Source organism: Anguilla rostrata, chromosome 4, assembly GCF_018555375.3.
Source record: "Anguilla rostrata isolate EN2019 chromosome 4, ASM1855537v3, whole genome shotgun sequence".
Lineage (NCBI taxonomy): Eukaryota > Metazoa > Chordata > Actinopteri > Anguilliformes > Anguillidae > Anguilla > Anguilla rostrata.
In genome coordinates this window covers 50860013-50884282 of record NC_057936.1, presented here as the reverse complement: position 1 = coordinate 50884282, position 24270 = coordinate 50860013, and the positions used below count along the sequence as shown (strand labels likewise).

Here is a 24270-nt window from a genome sequence, read left to right as displayed (position 1 = left end):
CTCCATGTAATTGGCTTTTCATGAGCACCAAGCCCAGGTGCAGCATTGCGGAGTCCTCAATAAATACCCCAGAGAAATTAATGTTAAATAAGCACTTATTAAATGGCTGCTTGGAGAGTAGAAGATTCACAAATCACAATGAGATTAATTTGCTGCTAATTCAAGAGAGAAATTAGGACAGGCTTTTTTTTTTCTCATACTGTTGTGTGGTACCATCTGTGTCTATTGAGCTCTCATTCTGAAGCTTTTCATATAAGCTTCTAATGGAAAAAGTATTCTTTTTTCAGTTAAGTGGTACAAATGTTGGAATAAACAATGCATAATAATAATAATAATAATAATAATAATAATAATAATAATAATAATCTTGATATTTCTTCTGTTTATTTGCATCCTAGATCTTGCGTGGGATAATAATTGGATTACTCAAAAATTAAATCAAGCCTTTTTTAAAGATTTTATATGACTAGGCACATGGTTATTTAACCCAAATGCAAAAATAAGTACAACAAATAAATACAGAATACAAGAACAAGTACAAAGCTACTGACATGCTACTTCAGACAAAATCCTAGATTAAAGCATGATCATTTCCAGCTTACATGTGTGGGGGAAATATCTTTGTGTGCCTTGGTTTTAATAATGTAAAAGGTTATTACAACAGGTTTGTTAAATATTTTATTCATTAAACATGGTTTTATTGGAATCATGTTATAGAGCGTATAAACCACCTGGCCACCTTATCTGATGGGGTCCCTTCTCTAATTCGTAAATTTAACCCACGAAAACAGACTTTACGGACTTTCCGGCTGTAAATGAAGCAGTTTTTAAGTGTGTGTGTGTGTGTGTTTTACATATGGTGTGACTGCGTGAATGATACTAGATCAGGTAAGAATTAGAAATTACTATTGAAAATTATTCAGTGACATGGGGGGAAATAGAATTTTGCAAAATGTCTGAATGCATTTCTGTCTAGGATATTTTGGCTACTACACGTGTGCTGCAATCATACGCAGCCAGAATCCCATAACTGCGATTCTTACGTGGCCCGTTTTCTGAACTGTACTGTAAACCCCAAGCCTACAAGGGGCGCTAAGTAAGAAAATAATGCCGTTAAGCATCTTCTATCCCTAGAAGGGTGAAATCTTTGTCAATCGGCGTTTCTGAGCAGTAGGAGGGAGTAGTAGTTTGCTACGTACGTTGGCAGAGGAGCTACGCGCATGCCATATATCTAGACAAGCTTGTAGAATTGGAGACGTGTTCCTCATTTGCAGTTTGAGAGCCGGGGGAAAAGTTCACCCACAAATTGATAAACATGGCTATCCGAAAAAAGAGCAACAAAAACCCACCTGTACTAAGCCACGAGTTTGTCATCCAGAATCATGCAGATATCGTGTCCTGTGTTGCGATGGTGTTCCTTCTTGGGCTGATGTTTGAGGTAAGTTGAAGAAATTATTGATGCATATTTTCAGCAAGCCGACGGTTACCTTACTAGCTAACGTTACACGAAGGCTTATTTCCCGTAGAAGCAGAGTAACGTTACAAAAATATAAATAGGATTGCGGACTGGTTCAAAATGGACCCACTTCCTTTTTTAAAACATTAGCTGTCTTGCTAGATCAATAACTTTTCACAAGCTTTTTCTCCATACAGCTGTTCTAACACAGCCAGCTATCTATGTTTCATATCTATGTATGAAAATAAAGATATTCGGAGCGCTATATATACTTGTTACTTAATTACTAGATATCTAGCTAGCTATATGTTACGAAAGGAAATTGGTAGTCAATGATATAATTTAAACATGGCTAGTATTGTTCACTTAGCTGGCTAGGTTGCTTGCTAGCTAACTTGATGCTCGTTTCAATAAAGCAGACTACTAGCTAATGAGCCGGCCAACTGAGTGACCGAGACTGCGTTGACCCATGTATGCTGAACTATCTAACTAACGTTAGCTACTGCAAACGGAATATTTGCTAGTAACGTAGACAGCTAGCTTTGTGGCTAGTTAGCTATATACTGGAGCTCTCTTTCCAGCTGGATACTTTCGCTCATATCAAAGTGTTACGTGGCATTCACTGAGCGATTGAAGGAGCTGTCATCATATGCCGTTCATTTGAAAACGGAACTAAGACAATGAGACGCACGCCGAGACAGAATATATTTGTTCATTTGTTAATTCTCACACAGTAGTATTTTAGGCTGTTTTTACGATGTGTTGATGTTAAAACCAGCACCAGAACCTAGCGTAAAAAACTAGAGATGATGCATCTCGGGAGTTGGAGTTTCCCAATCCCCAGGAGCTATTAATATACGGTCTGTCAGGCACGTTAGCATAACTGTTTGTAATGTTGCATACTTGGACGTAGCCAGCGAGCCCGCGGGAATTTTTGAAACGTAGCACTAAGTTCGTCTGAACCTATATTTATACAGTCTATGATCTGAACCCAGTATGGCAATATGTATTAAAATCTCTTAAATTCTGATTTTAAAAAATCCGTACGTGTATAGTCGTCTCATTTCTCGTTGTCACATTCAGGGATAACTTAATGAAACTACAGCATTTCACTTTACTATACTTGATGTATATCTCACCATTGGGTCACTTCTGTAATACTTTGTTAATAAAATATTCAGCAAAATATTATATTATCCAACAGCATTGACTGTCATGGGTAGACTGCGTTTCTGTTTGTTATTTGTTTTGTGTTTGTTTGTTTGTTTTTATTTTATTTATTTATTTATTTATTTTGCTTCATCCTAACCACAATCTACCAATATTATGGATTGGATATTATGGTAAATCAACTTGGGTGACACTGTGTTGAAAGTTCATTGCATTTCACCATTCAGGCAAAATATTTAGACTCAGCCTCATGAATGGAATAAAAAGAGACATCCATGGCACTCTTGGACCAAAGGTCTTCTACCTTTGATGTAAAATGCCACACTTAAAATTATAGCTTGATAGTAAAGCCTAAACCAGATTAATCTCATAATTAACCCCGTTACATCTCTTGTGGCACAGGTTACTTCGAAGGTGGCTGTTCTCTTCATCACTGTCCAGTATAATGTTACCATCTCAGCAAATGGTAAGTTTCTGAACAATTGCTGAATAGCGCTCTAAAATTCAATTAAAATATACACACACCCATATATATATATATATATATAGTTTTTGGAGGGCTATTCTTTGTGGACATATTTAAATTAGGCATATTAATTTATATTATGGAATTATATTAACCCTTACCTGAAAGGAGGTGAAATTTTTTTCTAAGGTTACTGGAGTATTTTTCACAGTCAGCCTGAATCAAAGATATTATATTTACAAAGTATTGGTATAAAGTCTTTATTTTTTGGTCTCGGCAATATTCCTTTCAGTGTCCGTGATCCATGCATGACAGTTTTTTAAAGGTAAGATCTGATCACTTGGTAGCTTGAAGCTGAACATGGTACAACCGGTCTCAGTTATTTGACAAAGAATTTTGTGGTATTTGCAGAGGGCAAAAAAAAAAAAAAAATTTAAAAAAATAGAATAGCTAGTTGGCAAGAACAGGGCAGTTATTTATCTGCAGTTCATTTGCTGTTACTTTACAACTACGCAACAGCTTTGGATTTTGAGCTGTTGCCAACTTCAAACCACTACTCTTCATCACTCTTTGGACTGTTCCTCACATTCTTCTTGCATAGCTTATATTATATGTGTGCCAACTTTCCTTTAAATTTAAGGAGCCCCATTTCTAAGGATATTTCCATACCTTAACCCCTTCACACAAAACAGTGGTTGCGAAAACACAGTAGGTAAATGCACATCCAGGCAACTGTCACTGCGCATAAACTCGCTGACAACAACGTGACCATAACACAGTAATACTCAACAGCAGCAAAATGCATAAATGCATTTAGACACCTTCAGAAAACCAGTCAATGTTCCCTAACTTCTGCCCCATGCTGTTTATTTTTGGCAGCGAACTCAGGTCAAGAACAATTGTGTAATATTTCTCCCAGTGGAAGGTGAACTCAGTATTTTGACCAGGATCCATTTGAATTTGTGGGTTCTGTTTTTTTGACCGTTCAAGTGGCAAGCATCACAGCACAGAGTGCACTGGCTTTTTGGCAGCTAGCCTATATGTAGTTTGCCTGATTTTTATTTTTTAAAAGTTGGAGGGGAATAAATAGCTGATGTGTCAATGCCTGCCTCAGAAATCAGGACAGGGTGCAGTACAGGGTGTTTTACTCGGGGGTTTATCAGTGCCACCTAAACTTGCTCTATACATCATCTGTATAATTCATTGTGTAACCATCTTCACAAATGAAGCTGTATTTGAAACTTTGAAAGAACTCAGGGGCTAGGCCATGATTTAATACTAGGAAGTGCCTGTTCTGTCCTCAGACTGTGCCCATACCTAACTGTCTCTCGCTGTTAAGCTTCTCCTTCGCTGCTTGCAGCATAGATAAAGTTCAACATTTGGAATATATGTTAAGTATGGTTCAGAGTTGAATTATGGGTGCCAGTGTAGTATAATGGTTAAAGAACTGGGCTTGAAACGGAAATTGCTGGTTCAACTTGCGGGTGGGGCACTGTCATAGTACGAGTTGCTTAACTCTGAATTGCTTCAGTGTCTAGCGTTAGAAATGGATAGTATGTGAAAATGTTGGTCCGTGTAAGGTACTTTGGGAAATGGTGTTTGCTAATCAGATAAAAAGTGTAGTGTGTACTTAATGATTGCACTCAGTATTAACTTGTAGTGTTTGTTTTTCCGTCAGAGGGCCCAGAGGAGATGCCCGTGAATTACTTCCATCATGGTCTGAAGGACATGGCAACGGTGTTCTTCTACATGCTGGTGGCCATTATCATGCACGCTATCATACAAGAATATGTTCTTGATGTAAGTACAGAAAAAAAAACCACTCAGGTTTCAGTGCTTCTACCTCACCACAGTAATTGCCACCCATTGCGATGAATAATTATGGTTAGTGGAGGTTATGCATGAGCATTAGAACTTGTTGTGTTGGCTGCAGTTTCACCGAAGTGCCCACAGATGATTTGTTTTATTTTGGACCTGCGTCAAGACAAACTTGCATTATTATTAAATGGTGCGACGTAACAGCACGTTGTTATGGCGTGAACTTGTTGAGCTTGCTTTGAGTCTTTACTGAAATGAAACTAAGTGCTGTAGTCACAGCTGAGCCCTCATTAATTATGCAGCTGGATTTCAATCTGTGTGCTAAATGGGGTGCGTCTTTGAATCCGCTATTATTCGTATGGTTAATCTGAACATTAGCGCTTCTGCTAATAACATTTGTAGATTTGTTTTGTAGGGAATACATTTTGACATTGCTTACATTGGCTAACACTGAGTGTCATCAATTATTTTTGCAATGTCTGTTTGCATTTGTTTGTTTCTGCTTATTCGTACATAGAAAATCAACAGGAAGATGCACTTCTCCAAGACCAAGCACAGCAAGTTCAACGAATCTGGTCAGCTCAGTGCCTTCTACCTGTTCTCCTGTGCGTGGGGCGCAAGCATCCTGCTTTCAGTAAGGGGGCTTTTAAAGCATTTTCATTAGCAGTTCTGTATCTTGTGCAAGTAGAATAACCTACCTTTTGTTTGTTCGCCGCCTGATCTTTCTAACTGTAATCATTACGATGATGTTTTCTTGCAGGAAAACTTTCTCTCCAACCCTGTGAGTCTGTGGGAAGGCTACCCACACACTTTAATGCCGTAAGTAGTAGGAGTAACGCCACAGCAGTTGTTTTTAGAGGCATTTCTCCCGCACAATGCACAATGGGAACACACCCACATTGTAACCGAGACCTTTAATATCTGTTTTTAGTTTTGGTTTTCGTGTCAATCGATACGCCTTTCCTTTATGCTGGTGGTGAGTGTCAAGCAAGGCTAAAGAATGACCTCACAGGCCTTAACTCGCGTGGCTTCTGTAGACACAGGCAAACGCAGTTGCCATAGTAGCGAAGTAGCCATGCTGGGAGCAGAATTCTTTGTGCCAATAAAAGCAAATCATTCCATTTATCTGAACCTTGGGTATCCTTCTGCCCTCAGTGGCCGTTGAGGTTTAAGTAGCAACCCATAATAGCCCACTGATTATTGCATTTCACTGCTCGTGTACTAATCTAAATTGATAATTTTTTGTCAATGGCCCACTGTAGTACACTGTGTGTTTTTATGCGTGTGTCTCCAACGGCAGGTTTCAGATGAAGTTTTACTACATCTGCCAGCTGGGGTACTGGCTTCATGCTCTGCCTGAGCTGTATTTCCAGAAGACCAAGAAAGTGAGTTTGCAGTCTTGACATGTGCTCTTAATACAGCTTGTTTTGCGGTGATCAAACACGGGGAAGGTCGACTTCCTGCAATTGTGGCCAGACACGGTTCCTATTCCCAGAGTTGGGTGTTTGTGTCGAACGTTGTTTTCATTTTTATTTTTTTTCCTGGTACATTGTTTTCTTTCTGGAGAACTATCGCTTCAGCAGAGAATTGAACATTAGCGCTGCTAGACAGCCAGAGCCTGCTTGGAAAAAAATATTGTGCAGGAAAGATTAATGCATTTTTCTCTGATTGATAATCTGCCTTAAAGCCAGCACGCTCACAGCTTGTCTTGTTCTTGTCACGCAGGAAGACATTCCACGCCAGCTGGTTTACATCAGCCTCTACCTTGTCCACATCGGTGGAGCCTATGTCCTAAAGTACGACCTTGCCCTGTTTGCTGTCAAGTAGGGATGTGAACAAGGATTCATTTGGAAATTGCATCCTTGCTTTCTCTTCGCGAATAGAGTATTTCAGATACTTGTCGGGGGTGAGGGGTGGTGGTGAGGGTACCTTTATAAGTTGCAGACCCTCTCTGTAATTACCACAAAACACTGGAGGTCACATCTCCTCCTCTGAACTACCAGGGCCAAAGCTGACTGTTGAGATGACAGGACAGTAGGATGCTTTGCTTCCATATGATTGCCTATCCTAGCTGTCCTATGCATACATTTTAATACTTACTGTACAATTAGCAAATTACGTTCTAATTGTTTGTCTGAAATAAATTTGTGATGTACTATGAGGTGATAATATCCGGGCTTCATTCCGGCTAGCAGATAACTAAAGTAAATGTTACCGCCAATAGCCTAGCTTTGCTTACATGGGTTTTGTTAACCTCACCTCGAGCTATTTGTCTACTGTTACTCTCTCTCTTTTCAAACAACCGACACTTTAACAAGCTACAAGATTCAATGGAAATAAGAATTTTGTTGATATTAATGAAATGCGTATCATTCATTTGCATTATCCAAGCTTTACATTTCAAATGAGTACAGGAATATTCATGAATTCATTTACATAACTCCTATTGAATATGTGAGGCAGTTTTGGGGGTATCAGCAGGTATACACGGACGCAGTAATTTCTGATTTTGTGTGTGTGTGTGTGTTTTTTGTGCATGCGTGTGTGTATGTTTTGTGCATGTGTGTTTGCGTGTCTCTTGCAGTCTGAACCGCCTGGGCCTGGTGCTGTTGGTGCTGCATTACTTTGTGGAGCTGCTCTTTCACGTGTCCCGTCTGGTCTACTTCAGCAACGACGACAGGCAGACCGGGTGAGCATGACCTCAGATGGCCTGAGCGCTGGGCCAGGGCGGGGTGGGCCTCTGAGTCCACGCGTACTGTACACGTGCCCTCATTCACAAGGTCATAGCGGAGTTTTCCTGTTTCTCATCTCAGTTAAAACTTTGAAGTCTCAAAGCATCTGTTCTAGCCTGTAGAAAATGACTCCAAAACAGTGTCTTTTAGATATTTCAGTAAATTCTGGGAGTGTAAGTAAGGTTTGCCTCGTCCTTATTAGAGCTCATTTCTGGCCTGTGTAAAGGCAGGAGGCAGGAGGCAGGAGGGAGGGGCTGTTGAAGGCTGCTGAGGTGTAGGGTAATGAGCGCTAACGTGTGCGTTTCTGCGCCGCAGGTTCACGGTGTGGGCCGTCCTCTTCGTCCTGGGCCGCTTGCTCACCCTGTCTCTGTCCGTCCTCACCGTGGGCTTCGGCCTCGCCGGCGCCGAGAAGCAGGGCCTGGACCTGGCCGAGGGGAACTTCAACGTGCTGTTCGTTCGGTAAGCCGCCCGCGCCGGGCCGCCAGCCTTCGTCCGTCAGCGTCGACGAGCGACGGCCGCGCCGCGGTTTTTAGGGCTTCCCTCGCGTCGACAGGAACGGCGGCGCGTTAAAAGCGTAGGCGGGTGAACGGGATTCTCTCTTGTGTCCAGGATCACCGTGCTGGCCACCATCTGCGCGTGCCAGGCCTTCATGATGTGGAAATTCATCAACTTCCAGCTGCGCCGGTGGCGGGAGCACGCGCAGGCCCAGAACCTGAAGAAGAAGCCCGGCCCCGCCAAAAGCAAGTCCAAGAAGGACAAAGGTGGGTCAGAGGGTCCACCGCCGGTGCGGCTGTGCGCGGACACTTCGGTGCCGTTTCCACTGAGAAGTCTGTGTCCACCTTTGCTGAAACAACTGCGTGCTGTTCAGAAATGTGTATTTCAGTGGTGTCAAACTCGTGCCATGGAGGGCCGTGTGTATGCAGGTTTTCATTCCAACCAATTAATGCTGCCTTAATTGAGTCCAATTACTCATTCAGCCATATGCGTTTAACTGCATTGAAGCACAGAATATAAGAAAATTTTTATTTAGACAATGCGGGTCACCATAGACGTCGGGTCACCATTGTGCACAAACCTGCATCCCTAATTCAGCAAGTAATTTAACTAATTATACAATCAAGATCTGAGGCTGGAATGAAAACCTGCATACACACGGCCCTCCATGGCACGAGTTTGACACCACTGGTGTATTTCATTAACTGAAATGTGCATTTCTGATTTGAGTCATTGTGTTCACGTTTTACTGCTGCTCTTGGGTCAAATGGGTCAAATCAAGTGTCAGCCTGGCTTTGCACAAGTCATTTTTCTTTTTTGCAATATTTTTCTTAAAATCCAGGCATATGGGCATATGCTTTTAAGTGTAGTCGTGAAATACAGAAATTATATCACGTTCACTTGTGTAAAAATTTTATTTGATTTTTTGGAAATTCATTCATTCAAAACCAATTTTAAAGTAGCCTCTTGTTTGGTTACCATTACGGTGTATAAGAGACAGGTGCTAAAAAAAACTGGCTGCAATTATTGAGGCTATACTCATTGCAGTTGTATTACATTTACTGCCATTTGCTTGATTATCACTATGTAATTGAACCCGATGAAGTCACAAACTGTGACACAGTAGATGTGTGGTGAATATACACTGCAGTGAATATGTGGTGAATATACACTGCAGTGAATGAGGAAGTGCAGTGATTATTAGATCCATGCACAATAGAATGTCTGCATTCTTTTGTAACCACTGTGTGCCATGCAATCTTGTGCACCTAGACATTGTCTGTAAAACTGATTTCGTGATACTCTCATATAATCTCCTGCAGGTATACTGTACGTTTCAAGCTAACAGTCTGAGCCATTTATTTGGCTATCTAGGTACATGGCATGTTCCATTCTTTGTCTAGTTAGCTAGTCTCAGCCTCAGACACTCCATCTCTTATGTTGGAAAAGAAAACTGCAGTCTGTAAGATTTGTTTCCTGCACTATGATTGGTTCTAAAAGTTTTTAGCCAACACTTGTTATAGGTAAGTGGCTGAGTTGGCATAGGTTATCATTAATCAGAAGTGACTGGCTATTGGTTTATGGGCAATGCACATCCCCAGTGGTAACCTGGTCAGTCTCAAAGCACCATAAGTGTGCTTATGAGCGGTGACAATTGAGGCTATTATTTGGTCAATAATAAGACATTAAAGCTTTAGCACGGTGTTGTTAATTCACGAATACATGGAAAACATGATTTACATACCAAGTATGCTATGCCTTATACATTCCAATGTATGTTTATATTAGAGATATTAGAGGGCCATTTTACAATTTTTTTATAGACAATTATAAGTTGATTTATCCTTGCTTTTAATTAGGTTTTATGCTTAAAGCCCCTTTTTACTGTGGCAGACCCCTGATTGCAGACCACTTTGACTTACTATGGCAGTCATTTATTAAAAGATGCCAACTGTGTGTGTTTGTGTGCATATACATATATATGTGTGTGTGTGTGTGTGCGTACATGCGTGTGTATATATAAAAGATTTCTAGTTACATTCTCTTCTAAACGTTTAAGAATGTGCTGGCCAGTAAATGGTTTACTCCAGTACACGGTCCCACCCGTAACGTGCATTGAATGAATGAACTGCTATAATGACATTTTCAGAATAATTTCTCATTGGCTGTGTTTCTTTTTTCTGTGGTGATTGCAGCTAATGGTGTGAATGGAGCACTGAGCTCCAACGGAGCTGATTCGCCAAGAGCCAGAAAAGAGAAGTCGTCATAATCCCCCCGACGCCCCCCCCCCACAGCTGTCCAGACCTCGGCCAAGCCTGCCATTCCAAAAGTCATCCGTGGTGTTTCTGTTGGCAAACCCAACTCATTTGGCGTCCTTTATTCTTCAATTCTGTTATTCTGAAAGTCATGACAGAATCGTGCCATTACAGAAGGTGAAAATGTATTTAAAAGTGCCTAACAATACCTATGCTGTACTTGTGCAGATGCTGAAGACGTTTCTCTTTCAGGAATAACATTGTGAGTGTTTTAAAAACCATTTCAGATCATGTGTAAAGTTATGCTTTGTTTTTTTGCCCCGTTACATTTTTGATTCTCCTCCGTTTGGCTGTCTGGGACCATTTCTTTTTTTTTAATCTTTAAGATTAATACTACCAGGAATTCTTTCACATGCCCTCTCCCACTTTCCCTGGCTTACAATCTGTTATGTCATTTATATTACTTTAAAAATGTTGAAGTCAACCAGATCCGAGAGTAGCATGCCAAATGTGTCATTAGCCAAAGTTTATGCTCTCTTGAACATATTTCCCATTGACAGAGCGTAACATAACGTTTCTCTTGATTCAATGAGTTATTCAACATTGAATGGCCTGGCACCGTTGATATAGCTTAATGACTCCTGATCAACCCTTGGTCATGCAAGCTGCTCATGCTTGTCAAGAATTCTGCCTAAATTGCATTCCAATGCAGTACATTTGCCTTATTTGTGACTCATTGCAACCTTCTGTGACAAATATTCCAATAAATCCAATTTGTCTGATAATGAACTAGAGAAAGTGCAAGATTTCCCATCTGAGGACGTTAAGGCATCGAATGATCACCTTTACCGTTTATTTACATTTACCAGGATTAATCATTTTCAAAAGCCCTGCCTGGTTGATGCATTAGTTTTATGAATGTATATGGCTTTAGAGAGTGGTTAACAGAAACTGGAGTGTTTTTTTTTTTTTTTTTCTGGAAAGAAATAGCAGTGGATATTTCATGAAGTTGGTAATGCAACCCCTTGAATGATAAATAAGTAAATGTATAGAACTATAGGGCTGAATCTTAAAGTTTTGCTTTCATCTTAGTCTTCAGCAATCTAAAGGGAATTTCATGCGCTGTCAAGCATGCATAAGCAGACCGACAGTTTCAGTATCATCTTCATAAATGCAAGGCTTAAAATTTGTTATACAGGGATCTTCGCTTTTAAAGAAACGTCAATGAGTAATGCACATCTTGCAAAAGTACGGTTAAATTATAAATACTAAACTTACTCAAGCTATTTGTTCTTTGTATGCATATTTTGATTGCTTGTTTAAAATACTTTATTTTTTATCAATTAAATATATTGATCACTCAAAAGTAATGGCTGCTTAATATTTAGACCGTTGCATAAGATTTATGCCGGGCCCAATCTAACACAAACTTTTATTTTGCTAAATAAAAATACATATAATTTGAGGGCAGCTTTGTGCTTGCATTGCGGCAACAATCTACTCAAACTGCTTCATAAATCTGCCCATCCAGAAGGAAATGTCATTTTACATAAATGCTGTTTTGAATGTGACCGGTATAAGTGTTACTCTCAGGAATGGGGTAGAGTGGACCTGGACCATTTAGAACAGGACTGATTCAGCTGCCCTAGGGGTAAACTTCAAGCAGTGTACATGGTAGTTGCTATTTTCTAGGTGTTCTTGACTGGTCTTCGTCTAAAATGTCCCCTGTAATATAATGGAAAACTATAAAACGAACATATGGTTTGTAATTTGGAAGGTGGTGTTTTCGTATTCTTTTTTTTTTTGTTTTGTTTTAATAGCCTGTACCAGAGGGATCACAAGGGGATCTTTTCTTGAAATCCCATTAGCCTGCATCTGTCGTTTCCTCTTTTGATCCAGGACAGTTATTGCCATTAAAATCAGTTCCATCTGGAAGCAGTTAGGGTGGAGTATTTAGTTTTCATTAAATGTAATTGACCAATCCCCTGACAAATTCAAGCAGACTTTATCTATTTTTTAGGTTGATTGTAAATATTTGTTTCTCTGAATTGAGTGGCTAGATATAAAGTGAATTGAGTTTAGTTTTGTGTCATGGGGCATCTGTAATTTTGTTAAATTAATACACAAGATAAAAATGAAACAACCTTTTTGACTTCAGTATTCAGTGATCTGTTCCACCAAGCCAGCTTATTGTAAAAATAAGTTGTTTCAAGCCTGAATCAATGAATACATGCTGTGCTGTTTTTTAAATTTTAATATGTATATGTGTATATCATTCTACCAATGAGAGGAACATGCTTTACCTTATACTCCAATGCCTGGACATATTTTCAGATAGAGATCTTTATATTTATACAATCTTGAAAATAATGTTTTCTCTATACAGCTGTATGCTCACTTTAAAATATATAAATATTTTCTGTTGCCAAACATCTATACTTGTACATTCATTCTGAGAAAAAGTGATGTTTAAAATCCAAGTTCTTACATGATTTCAGACAGCAGTTGGTGAATTCTCCCCTCACTGTGGGCCTTGGGGGATGGGGGATACAAGTTACAATGCCTTCATTTGCTGACCAGCAATCCAACAACAGAAATGTTGACCCTCAGAACAGAGATGTAAATGAGAAGTTTATCAATAAAGTTCCTTTATTCATAGTTTTGTGGTATGAAGCATGTTTTGCTACACTGGATTTACATTGAAATTAAAAGATTGCTGTAGTCTGTGCCAACTGAGTGCAAGCATTACTCGTTAGCATTATAGGTTGCTTGTGTCTTGGCCAGCTACAAGCCTATTGGCATCCTTTTGCTACTTTTTACCTTCTAATTATAGATTCTGTTTTATTCTGGACGTTCAGTAGGCTATAAAGCAGGTGCTGATAGACTAAAAAGCTGATAGCCTACCTACTTAAAAGAATATTAGGAGCACCTGTCAGCTATGAATGAAATGACCTGGCAACTTTTTGTTTATTTTTTAGTTTACTTCAAAGGTAGGTGGTTTAATATAGCCTGTGTCAGACATTCGTAGAATCCAGGAAGCTCATCTCAGTGACAACGCAGCTGTAACGTTCAACATGACTGATATCCTGTTAGTTTGCTATTAGTTACTCAATTAAATTATCATATCCTCTATTTTCATCAGTGATGGACAAATTAATGAGATTATACAAGGCGATACAACTGAAATTATGATGATCCCCTTTTAAGAGCTGAAACATTTCTTCTAACGTAGTGTCACAACCTGAGCCATTTGGTGGCGCTATGTGATCGATTTGTTATCATGCTGACCATAGTAAATACACTTCTGAGCTCTGTTTATCCTTTCATTTATTTTAGGCTTGTTTAGTAAGTGTGACTTTTATTGATGTTGAGGTGCATACATTTTTATCAGAAAGAAAAATAAAAGTAGAATAAAGAAACGCGACCAGGAAAGAAATCACAGTATAGCTTAATCGCGTATGTCCATGGAAGTCCTCCAGACGAACTCTTCATGGCCGCGTTGAACGCAACCTAAATCTTGATTCTTGCGTGCTGCAAAAGCATAGGTTATGCGTTCGAGTGGTTAGTGCGCGGTTATAAAAATAATAATGAAATAAAACTACTACGCACAATTATCTATCGAAAATCAAAGTTCTATCGGATTCATCTTAATGGACCCTTACAAATAACATCTCTCGGCGTGGTCATTAGGCTAGGGTTGGTTGTCCTATCGTACGAAATGGTGAACGTTCTACTTCGTGGAATTCCAGATGAAGGTTTCCTTTAACTTTAGTGTTTTGACAGAACGTGGGAGAAAATAACTGCGAAGTAACCAAGGTAGGTTTACGTGTACATTTTATGTTTGCCACATGGAATAAATCAGCTTGTCGCGCGTCGGTTTAATACAATGGTTTATTGACATTTAATCGTTCCATAATATGCGGAGATGTCTGACGCTAATAAATTTTTCGTTGTGTTTGCGGAATGCTGTAACAGAACATTATAGATGTGTAAATAAAAAGTGTTGAAACACGAAGTTACACCGTGCCATAGAACTGGTCAGTTTAAATGGACTGTTTCTGCTTCGCTGACAGTCTAGACACCGAAAGGGATTGTTAAATAACATGCAGATCTTCGAGTTTGTTTTTCAAATTAACGTTGTAGATTTGTTGTAGAAGTGTAATGTCACGGTGAGAAAGCTTTTGATGTCTATCGGCAGATCCTTTTCCATTATAAATACAAACGTACACAGTGTGACCTACATAATGAATTGTGAACCATTGTTGATTCAGTGGTTGAAAATTTTAAGTCCCCATTTCCTACAATCACTACACCTTTTTTAATGTCACGTGAATAATGCAAAAGGTAAATACCTTTTGGATAGCACCAGAAGGTAAATACCTTCTGGATTACAAATAGTTTTGTAATCCTGGGTTCTTTAAAACCCAACGATGTAGACTTATTCATAATACAGGTGTGTCCCAGTTGTTCAAGTTGTAACATATTGGTGCAGTACTTGTGATTGATAGTTGGTCAAATTTATCATTTGTACCATCACTTTCTGGACAAAATATGAAAATAAGTTTTCAGTGCTCAGTGGTTATTCCTCTCCAGAAAACCCCCCATATTGCTTCTCTTTAATGCTTATATCTGTTGGTCAGTTGACCAATTACTATTTTGAACTTTGGTTTATAGACATAGTTTAGGTTAAGATGTGGGAAGATGGGAGAGGGTCTTTGCAGTGCAGCAGGACATGTGATGGGATGTTCTGATCTTTTCTGATGTGGAATCAAAAGTGCTTATTCCATTAGGTCATATTTGGTCTTTTCTGAGGAAATTATATTGTATCAAATCAACTGCCAGTTTGGAAGCTAGAAGTAGGCCATCTGAATGCAAAAATATTGTGTAGCTACATCATTGTAGATCTGCGTGTTATTTCCAAGGTGCATCTTTTACTTAGTGGTCTCATCAAGTGACTTACTCTGATTGCTACTTCCATCGGCTTCCAATACCTATTCTATGCCTTGTCAACTTCATGACTTATGATTTTTTGTGTAAACTTAAAATCAAAATAAATCAAATTGAAGTTGAACAGCATTCTGATTTGGCTATTACCTATGATAAGGAAAAAAAGTTTGCAGATGATCTGAACTTTGCTTAGTTAGATTATAATATCTCATGTGCGATCGTGGTTGATGCAGAAGCCGCTTTTCAGCTGTTGCGGTCATCCGACATGCCCCTCAGATTATGATATTGGTCTTATAACCTCAGTTATATGTCAGTCAAACTACTAATAAATTGATAACTGTGTGCTTGTCCATGATAATTGATGCAATGGTACGCATTTATGCTGAAACCCTTTTTCCCTAACGGAAATGGTTTGTGACACCCACATTTGCCTACTTCTCCATTATCTTATTTATTTGCCATTTATGTCCTTTCCCACTTCTTCATTTGCCACTGTTTGAGGATAGGACATTCTGGGTTATTTTGCTTTCACTATCAAATGAGAAAAGGAGGGTGTTTTATTTTGTCTATACTCAAGGTCTGCTTGGCTCTGCTAAGACGTTTGTACTTTATCAGTGAGATTTTTATTATTTAATTCTCATGCTTCATGTGCAGCTTCCTATTTAGGTTATGTTCAGGGTAGGTCATGTGTTCATTGCATGAATATCCAGCATAATTTGTAGCATTATTTGAATTCTGGTAACGTGTGTAAGATGGAAACAAGTTTGAGTGTATTTGTTTTACCCAACAGAAGTGTTGGATTCAATGAAAAGGGCATTGGGATAGAGGGTTATATTGGTTTACTAAGACTGTCCCTATTTGCATGAGTGGCTTCCTGCTACAGCAGGCAATCAGAAACCACACACAGTCTCTCTGGCACAGATTCATGAGTGAGGTTCCAGAATGTTCTGCTGGAGAATTTTGCATTCCTCCTTATTCTTTCTTTTGTTAATTTGGAGGAAAGGCATTTTTAATATTCTTTACCTTGTCTGCATTACATTTAGGCATTTCTGCGCATTGACTGACATTCATTTTATTAATACAATTGCAATTTGTTTAATGACATCTACTTCATGAATAATAAACTAATATGGGATATATAACTAGCTTTTCTGTCCCATACGATGTAAGTTTGTTGGTTTTGACTTTTTTTTTTTTAATGTTAAAGCCAAGAATCTTGAGCCAACCTGAAATTCTACAGTTCTATCCAACAGATTATATAAAGTGCAATTGGCTGTATGAATGCACATTCTCCAAAGTAGGGGGCTAAATATCTGCAAGCATTTATGTATGGCCGTATAGCTTTATAGAAGACAATGTATTTGCAAAAGGATCCGACTAAAGGAGTTATTCCTTCCTTTCTTCAGAAATAAACACCTAGCTTCATCATTGCTACCAAAGCTTCAGCTTTTGGCTTGCTAACGCAACAGAGGCGACTGCAGCACTGCTGTACAGTAGAGTGTCAATGCCCCTGGAGGGTTTTGCATTTAATATAATTTCATGCAGACACACAAGCTGCAGATATACCTATAGGTTTAACTGGGGACAGTGTAGTATTGAAATATGGTATGCATTTTATTGTAAACTACTGAGACGAGAAATAATAACTATCCCAACATCTGCATCTATATGGATGGTGACTTTGCAAATATTCTGTTTGTTTTCAAAATGTTGTATTATTTATGCATATATGGGTAAAGTGTCTGCGCGTCGGGGGGTGTAGTAATTTAAATAATGCATTGTTTTATATGGGGGGAAATACTTTTAAAACTCCCTTGTATAGTGCCTTCAGGTTCAGGATTGTTTTTCATTTTCCTAGATACTAGGAGGCTGTAGTCATGGTGACCGGTAGATTGATCCTATATATAGCAACTGACACCACAGCCACTTTGTTTGTCTGTTTTTCCCAGTGCTGTGTACAGAATTATACAGGAAATACGGTGGCCTATGCATACCCCATACCAGCCAAAACAGCGCAATTTGAAGAAGGGGAAGGGGCTGTATGCATCGCTTGATGGAAGTCGTTGTTCATGCTTTTGAGTGGTTAGTCTATTATCACATGCAACTTTCAAAAGTGTGAAGCCTGTATTTGATGACCATGTGAATTAAAGCAGTATTATTTGCGCAGGGTTTCGTGCGCTCAACACCGCGCTGACTAGCTACTGCCCATTTGGTATGTCCTAATTTAAGAGATGAAATAGCGATTCGATTGTGGCAGCTTTCAACCATTCACTGTTATTTGTGCACGAAGCCAGTTTCCAAGTTCGTCACCAATTGGCTAAATGTGACATGTTAGTAATGTGTGCTACATTGGAGAAGTAGCCTGAAAATACGATAGCCTATATCGTTTTGACACCGATGGAGAGTTGGTAATAGGTGCTGTTAAAACATCACAAGACCAACAACTTCTGACAGCCTTTATCAAAAAGAGAGGAAAAGCCGAAGATTACATTAATTTATTCTGTAGATATAAAAGTACTATTTATAATATGTCTAATAGTAGTCATCACGATAGTCAGGTTTTTAATGAGAATTTGTTTTATGTTTGCGATTTGACTAAGTAGCAGCACTGGATTTTTATTTATTTATTGTTTTTCAATTCCATACCATGTATTGTAACATTTGACGTGTACAATTGAATAAAACTAATTAAAAACATGCCTGCTTTGATACGTTTCCATCCACTGCTGACTATTATGCGAGGTGTCCTCTCCCTGATAATGCTTGCTGTATCATCAGTTTGCCTGTTTGCTCGCCGCAAGCTTGCTGTAGTAAATGAGTAGATAGACTGGTGCCCTGCGTGTGGGGGAGGATTGCTGGCGAGATAAACAAGCAGAGCCAGTCATCACCAGGCATCAGGCAGTAGGAACATGGCGGCGGCACAGTTAGCAATAGTGCTGTTTCAGAAATCCGAAGGTCAGAGCCGGACGTAGCACACTGGATTTACGAGAATACAAGTCACAGTAAGTTTTTTAATGCAACTTTTAGTGTACTCTTTCACGACGTGGATTCCTTCTGATATCTTTTTGCCATGCAATTTTCTGTAAAATCTACGAGTGGTCCTATCCGTTGTGTGGCGACAGTGTCGCTGTGCGTCTGCGTTAGCTCGCCAGCTAGCTAGGTTGCTAGTTATTTTTTTTTCCCTGTGTCACTTAGGTTTCGGAGTTAGTCATGCTAACACAGTATGGGAAATTCTGTATAATTGTACTGACAGTACGGAACCCAAAGCTTTGCGCTGACATATTAAATAACAATAACACCTGCTTTGTAATACTTTAGGTTATGTTCGCATTTATATAGCTTTCGGGAGATACATAACTTTAATTGGGTTAGCTGTGCTTGTGATTTGACTAAGCATGATTTAGGTATTTAGAGGAACACTGCAAGTACTGCAGTATTTCCATTGTGCAACACCAAAGGGGAGCAAAAAAAAAAATTCGTGAGGAGTACAGTGGAATAAAAACAGCATGTGATCATGTAGCCTAAATGGACTGTGGTCGGTGAAACCAACAGCACCGCGTCGAGCAAGTCACACAGCATTGTTCTCTGATCAATGAGTTTAACTAGAAAGCTACATTGTCGTTTCGCTGGCCAAATCTGTGGCTAGTAGGCTACTAGTGTTATATCAGTTGCTGTGCCAGTTTATCAGTCTCACCGAAAAAGTTACAAAGTAGCTAGCTACTGTGCAGTCCTGCAGCCTTTAGACTCGTGATATCATTTCAACCCCCTAACTTACTCATCAACCTTTACGGGTGACGTGAAGCTGTTTTTATTTTTTCAAAGAGAAGAAAATGACAGGAAGAAGTTGGCTCTTGATGGACGGATTTACTGTCCACTCTCTGTCGAGTTGCTATGTGATGACGCGCTTAGCGATGTTCAGTTGCTGTTTACATAAAATACAGATCTCGATCTCGGCATTTTTACGGGATGTATGCTGTTCAATATTGTAGTCATAGCCTAGAACCGACCAAGATTTCCTCACCTGTTTGTGTCACTCAGGTGGAATATATTTTGTCGACACCACTTAACCAAATTCGAAGTGGTCTTTATGGAGGAAAAACCTGCATTTGATTAATTTAACAAATATTAATTGCGTATCCTAAATTAAGGGTGTCGGAAAAATATTATAACATTCGTTGTTTTTGTAACATTTGTCTATATATTCAATTCGCTTTAACTTTCTTTGGCTAACAACTTTGGCTAAATGAATGTGTCATTTTTTGGGAAATGGCGATAAGACCCGATTTAACGCAGCACTGATTATTATTTCTGGCTCTGTTTGTTTGTCATAAATAAAATAAAAATGAATGTCTGTGCCCGAAACGATTGCGTTGTAAAATAATGGTAACGTCAACTGACCATATTGCCTCATTTGCTCCTCCCACTGCTTTGTCACTGTAGTGTGTTTTCATTTCGATGACTCCACATATGATTCAGCTGGATAAATAATGCAGTTGCTTTGAAAGTGAAGTAAGCAACAGCCAAAGGACGTTATGTGCCGATAAGACCTTTCCCTGGTGTTTACCAAATACATCTAGGCACGTTAATTTAAATCTAAGGTATTTCTTGTACATTTTAATTTAATTGTGATTATAAACCTACTTCATTTGCGGTGTTACCTAAAATGTTATTGTAAAATGTTATATAAGTTAGTCTTAATTTGTGATTCTAAATTAATGTCACCATTGGAGCCATCTCGAAAAGGCAAATATAAAACAAAATCTCTAAACAGAAGAGGGTCCAATCTGTGTAGGCACTATGTTCATATTTTTGTTTTTGTCCTAACTTTTCTTCGCTTGCCTTTGTTAATGCATGAAGAATAAGGTTATGCTGATGGCATTTAAGTGCCGTGTTTATTTTATGCAGAAGTTGAATAATGGAGTCTTACGTTTTTGAATTGAAATATAATAAGTTTTTTTATGTTTTGAGTCAAAAAAGGCACATTACTCCCTTCATAGAGGTGATCATACAAAGTGAAAGTTGTTTCTCTGCGGAAGATTAGAAGTGGCCTTCTTAATGGATTGTTTTAGGAAGGAATGGTTTGATTCGACAACGGATACACATCAGGTCACCACTGGATATGTAATGTGTACAACGCATAGCCGCTGAAAAAAGCACAGATGGTCAAAATGGAGCACATTGGATTTAGCTGGGTTAAATCTCTTGAGTATGAAGGAGGAAGCTTTTTGAAAAGGCGAGACTAAAGTATTTGCAAGAAGAACAAATCAATATGCATTTCAATGTGGCTTAAAACCATTGGAAGGTTTGACACCTGGTTGTTGAATTCTTTATTTTTATATCAATCAGCTGAACAGGCCTGAGTCAATCAGCGGGATACAATTGCTACTTGACTAGACTGCGACTCTGACAATCACCAGTGATCTGCACAATGCAGTATTTTCTTGGTTTTCATTTTCTGTTGTGTTTCTCCTCCCAATAACTTGCCACGGACAGCCAGCTGTTGTTCACCTCAGATTTGCATCCATGCTATTGTAAGATTATGTAATTGAAAATAGCCTGTTAGACCAGTAGTGTAGTTTCGTGAGAAGTTTGTGGGAGGATGTGTGGCGACATTCTAAAGTTCAGATGAGTTTTCTTGAATACTAATGTAGGGTAGCACAGCTAGATGCACAGCTATCATGGACTGTTACATTAATCATATATAATTTTTTAGTAGGGAGGTAACTCTTTGTGTATCACAGGCTTGGACAAATCACGTGAGAAAAAAAGTTATAATGCCAAGCATGAAATATCAATGGTAAAGCTTATAATGGAGTAATGAAAAAGAAACAGCTCTCAACATAATTGTAACATTATAGGTAATTTGTAAAACAAATCTTATGTGATTTCAGACCGTTCTACCAGCAACATAATGACTATTTATGACTCACTTTGTATCTCAGTATGATTAGGCTTGCCTTAAAAGTCTTTCACAGTAATGTATTGAACAATTTATGATTAAGAACAGATCATCCAAATTATTTGTGTCCAAGTAGACAAGTAGCAAGATGTTAATGAATGAAAATTGAGTGTCAGACTGGTTAAAAAACAATTGATGTCTTCTTGGACTACAATCCTGCTTTTGGCAAATTTCTCCCTGTGTCAGACATTAGCACCATCCCTTTACCCCTTTGTTGGAAACGCGTGAGACCTGGATGATTTAAGTACAGTGCCACAGACGTGTCTGTGAAAAGTAGCCTGTATTCCCCGGTGCAGAGGAATGTGTTCACTTATATGCGGTGTTCTCTGAAATGCAGACTAACCTTGGACCTAACTGAAATGTGCATATTGCGCAGCAACAGAAGCTCTTTTTTATCTTCATATTATAGCAGAAGAAACAGTGCTGGCTGAGTGCCTTGAGCTTTGCTCACATTCTGCTGTATGGTCTGTGTGCTGAGCAGGATCTGACCTTCGGATCCACTCTGGTATTTGCATTAGATTGGATTGCTCAAGCAAAATTGAGTAATGCTCTACTGTATATTGCTCAGCTCATGAAGATGCTGCTCCAGTCCCCTCTGTAAAATCTGACGGTCAACTTTTTCTCATTTTTAATTGAGATTGATGACTGTATTAACAACGCTAGCTGAGCATGTGAATGCTACAGGGGTTTAGAAGAGTTCAGACGTGTCCCTAAATCATCAGGTTATTAAGTAATCCAGAGTTTGTAAATATTACACTTTACTATATCCTCATTAACTTTGAGGACCTCCCTGAAAGAGATGCAGTGCAATTTTCAAGAGGAGACCTGTCACTGAAAACCTGAGGTGTTCTGTCAGAATATAATCTAGGCTGCCGTTAGTGCTGGGGGTTTGTGCTTTTATTTTGTGGAATTTGCGTTTCAGATCGTAATAAAAAAAAAAAACAAGGATTTTATGAGGAAACAAAGAGAAAGCACTCTGTTACGCCTGCTTTGTTGTAATGAGGCTGTGACGCCGTCGACGATATAGTCCGAGTCAGCAAAACACTCGGGGAATGGCCACAGAAACGGGAAGGTGGGTTCTGTAGTACTTTTCATTAGTGTGCTGCGTGATGAAACTGAAACATTCAAACAAAGGACAAAGATGAAAAAATTCTAGATTCAAAATTTCAAAAATTTCCATTCTGGAGTGGGCAGATTAGTGATGTAATGCAGATTCTGCGGTGATGGTGATCTGTTAATCAGTGATGTAATGCAGATTCTGTGGTGTTTCGCAGCCCTGTGATGTCACTTTCCTTTCACTGGTACCTCTGTGAGACCTTGTGAAAGACCAGCTGCAACTGTCTTGCTGAAGAGTTAGCTTGCCTGCTTCAGAAATGTTTCCCGCTTTTATAACTAGGCCTGTATTTTAACTGTTCTGATAAGATTTCATAATACCATTCAAAATACAGGAGAAAAACAGGTGTCACTCAAGAATGCTTTAGTAAATGTCAATATATTGTTAGCAAATAATTACGGATTGGAGTTCCTATGAAATTAAGTATGTTCCGGCTTCCAGGCTTCAGGCTTCTAGCATGCCGAAATGTCTTCTGGAGAACGGCATAACCCATATTAAATGAGCCATATGCTCATGCAACGCAGTGTCAGTAATGCCTGTGAAGGTTCTCCAATCCAGCTCCACCCTGCCTAATGCAGTAAGCCAAACATCCACTTTGTGGATTTCAGGGTCGGTACCTACCTGCAAATTGGTGCATAATTGCATAAGAAGTTTTATTAATTTTCTGAGACACTCGGGTAGAGCATGGGGTAGCCTGCATTTCTTCCCCGTTTTCATGAAAATGTCTTCTGTGTGATTGTGATGCACATTCTAAAGTCGTGCTGAGGAATGTCAGTGGAACTAGAGATGCCGCCGCTAGCGAAGGACGCGCTAATAATCTGGAAAGCATGCTGCATGCGTCATGAGAGCGGCGTACTGCAACAGCTTGGCACCTGCCGTGTTTACCCTCGCTTCCTCGTGCGGCTTGATATGGGGAGCGGCGACCAGCGGCGAAGCGCCCTGTCCTGCCAGCTGTCTAACTGCGAGGCAGGTTTCTGTGGCTTAGACAGGAGGATCTAAATATGGTAAATCCTCCAGTGGTTTCCATTGTCACATGACTGGGCTATTTCTCCCCGTTCCTATCAGACGAAATGGTGAGTTCAGGATTCAGAGCAAGTCAGGGAGTTGTGTGCATTTTTTGATTGCTGTAGTCGGCCTTATTTTCATGTACCTTTTTATCTACGTTCAACTTATACAGTTGCTCATTTGATAGGGACTTTTGTGTGTGTGTTTATGTGTGTGTGTGCGTGTGTGTGTGTTCTGACGAATAATTCTGAATGTTTCATTTCTCTTTCATGTTCATGGCATGAATTAGAATGGAAAGGCTAAAAAAAAACAGTCAAGTATTTCAGAAATTCTCCATCAATCTGAAAGAGAGTCTAAAGACTATGCATTAGATATAATTCATTTTCCTGCCTGAAAGTGTGAGTGAATGCAGATCTCATTGCAATGAGTCATTATTTGCACACAATGCTGGAGTTTCATATAGTAATGATGTACAGAGAGAATTAATACCATTTGCTCATTCAAGCTGCATACTTTGTGAATAACGCGTTTATTGAAATGTACACAGTGTACAAATGCACAATATTTTATGAATTTGCAGTTTTTAAAAATCTGTTCACAAACCATTTTTGCTGTGCTGTTTTTTTTTAATTTAAATACAGAACACTTTCCTACTGCTCTTCCCCTTCCAGTGACACTCTTGTTCTCCACCAGTTGCTTCTTGTGAAGAAATGCCTACCAGTAAAATACAGTTCAGCTGATAGCATCCCTGCTGTGTAGCACCAGCTGCGGTTTATTGACAGTTTTTCGTAAAGATAGCAGGTGTTGTAAAGAGGATCAAGTGTTACTAGATTGCGCTGTAATAATATTGGAG

The 24270-nt window shown here is 39.2% G+C and overlaps 2 protein-coding genes across 10 annotated transcripts in view; both read left to right on the top strand.

Moving 5' to 3' along the window:
• The first annotated feature begins 1152 nt into the window (after positions 1–1152).
• tram1 (translocation associated membrane protein 1) lies at positions 1153–13050 on the top strand. Its single transcript, XM_064333063.1, has 11 exons — positions 1153–1438; positions 3029–3092; positions 4771–4892; positions 5428–5544; positions 5671–5729; positions 6211–6295; positions 6636–6706; positions 7495–7599; positions 7958–8101; positions 8252–8403; positions 10333–13050. The coding sequence occupies exons 1-11, from the start codon at positions 1316–1318 to the stop codon at positions 10404–10406; spliced, it is 1116 nt and encodes a 371-aa protein (XP_064189133.1). The 5' UTR covers positions 1153–1315; the 3' UTR covers positions 10407–13050.
• Positions 13051–13738: 688 nt separating this feature from the next.
• Positions 13739–24270, top strand: part of ncoa2 (nuclear receptor coactivator 2) — an 83737-nt gene continuing 73205 nt past the window's right edge. For 2 of the 9 annotated variants that reach the window (XM_064333057.1, XM_064333053.1), the window contains exon 1: positions 18159–18341. The gene's annotated coding sequence lies outside the window, so the exon portion shown is untranslated. Of the gene's footprint in view, positions 14209–18158; positions 18342–24270 lie in introns of those variants that run through there. The other 7 variants (XM_064333054.1, XM_064333052.1, XM_064333051.1 and 4 more) reach the window with 7 other exon arrangements.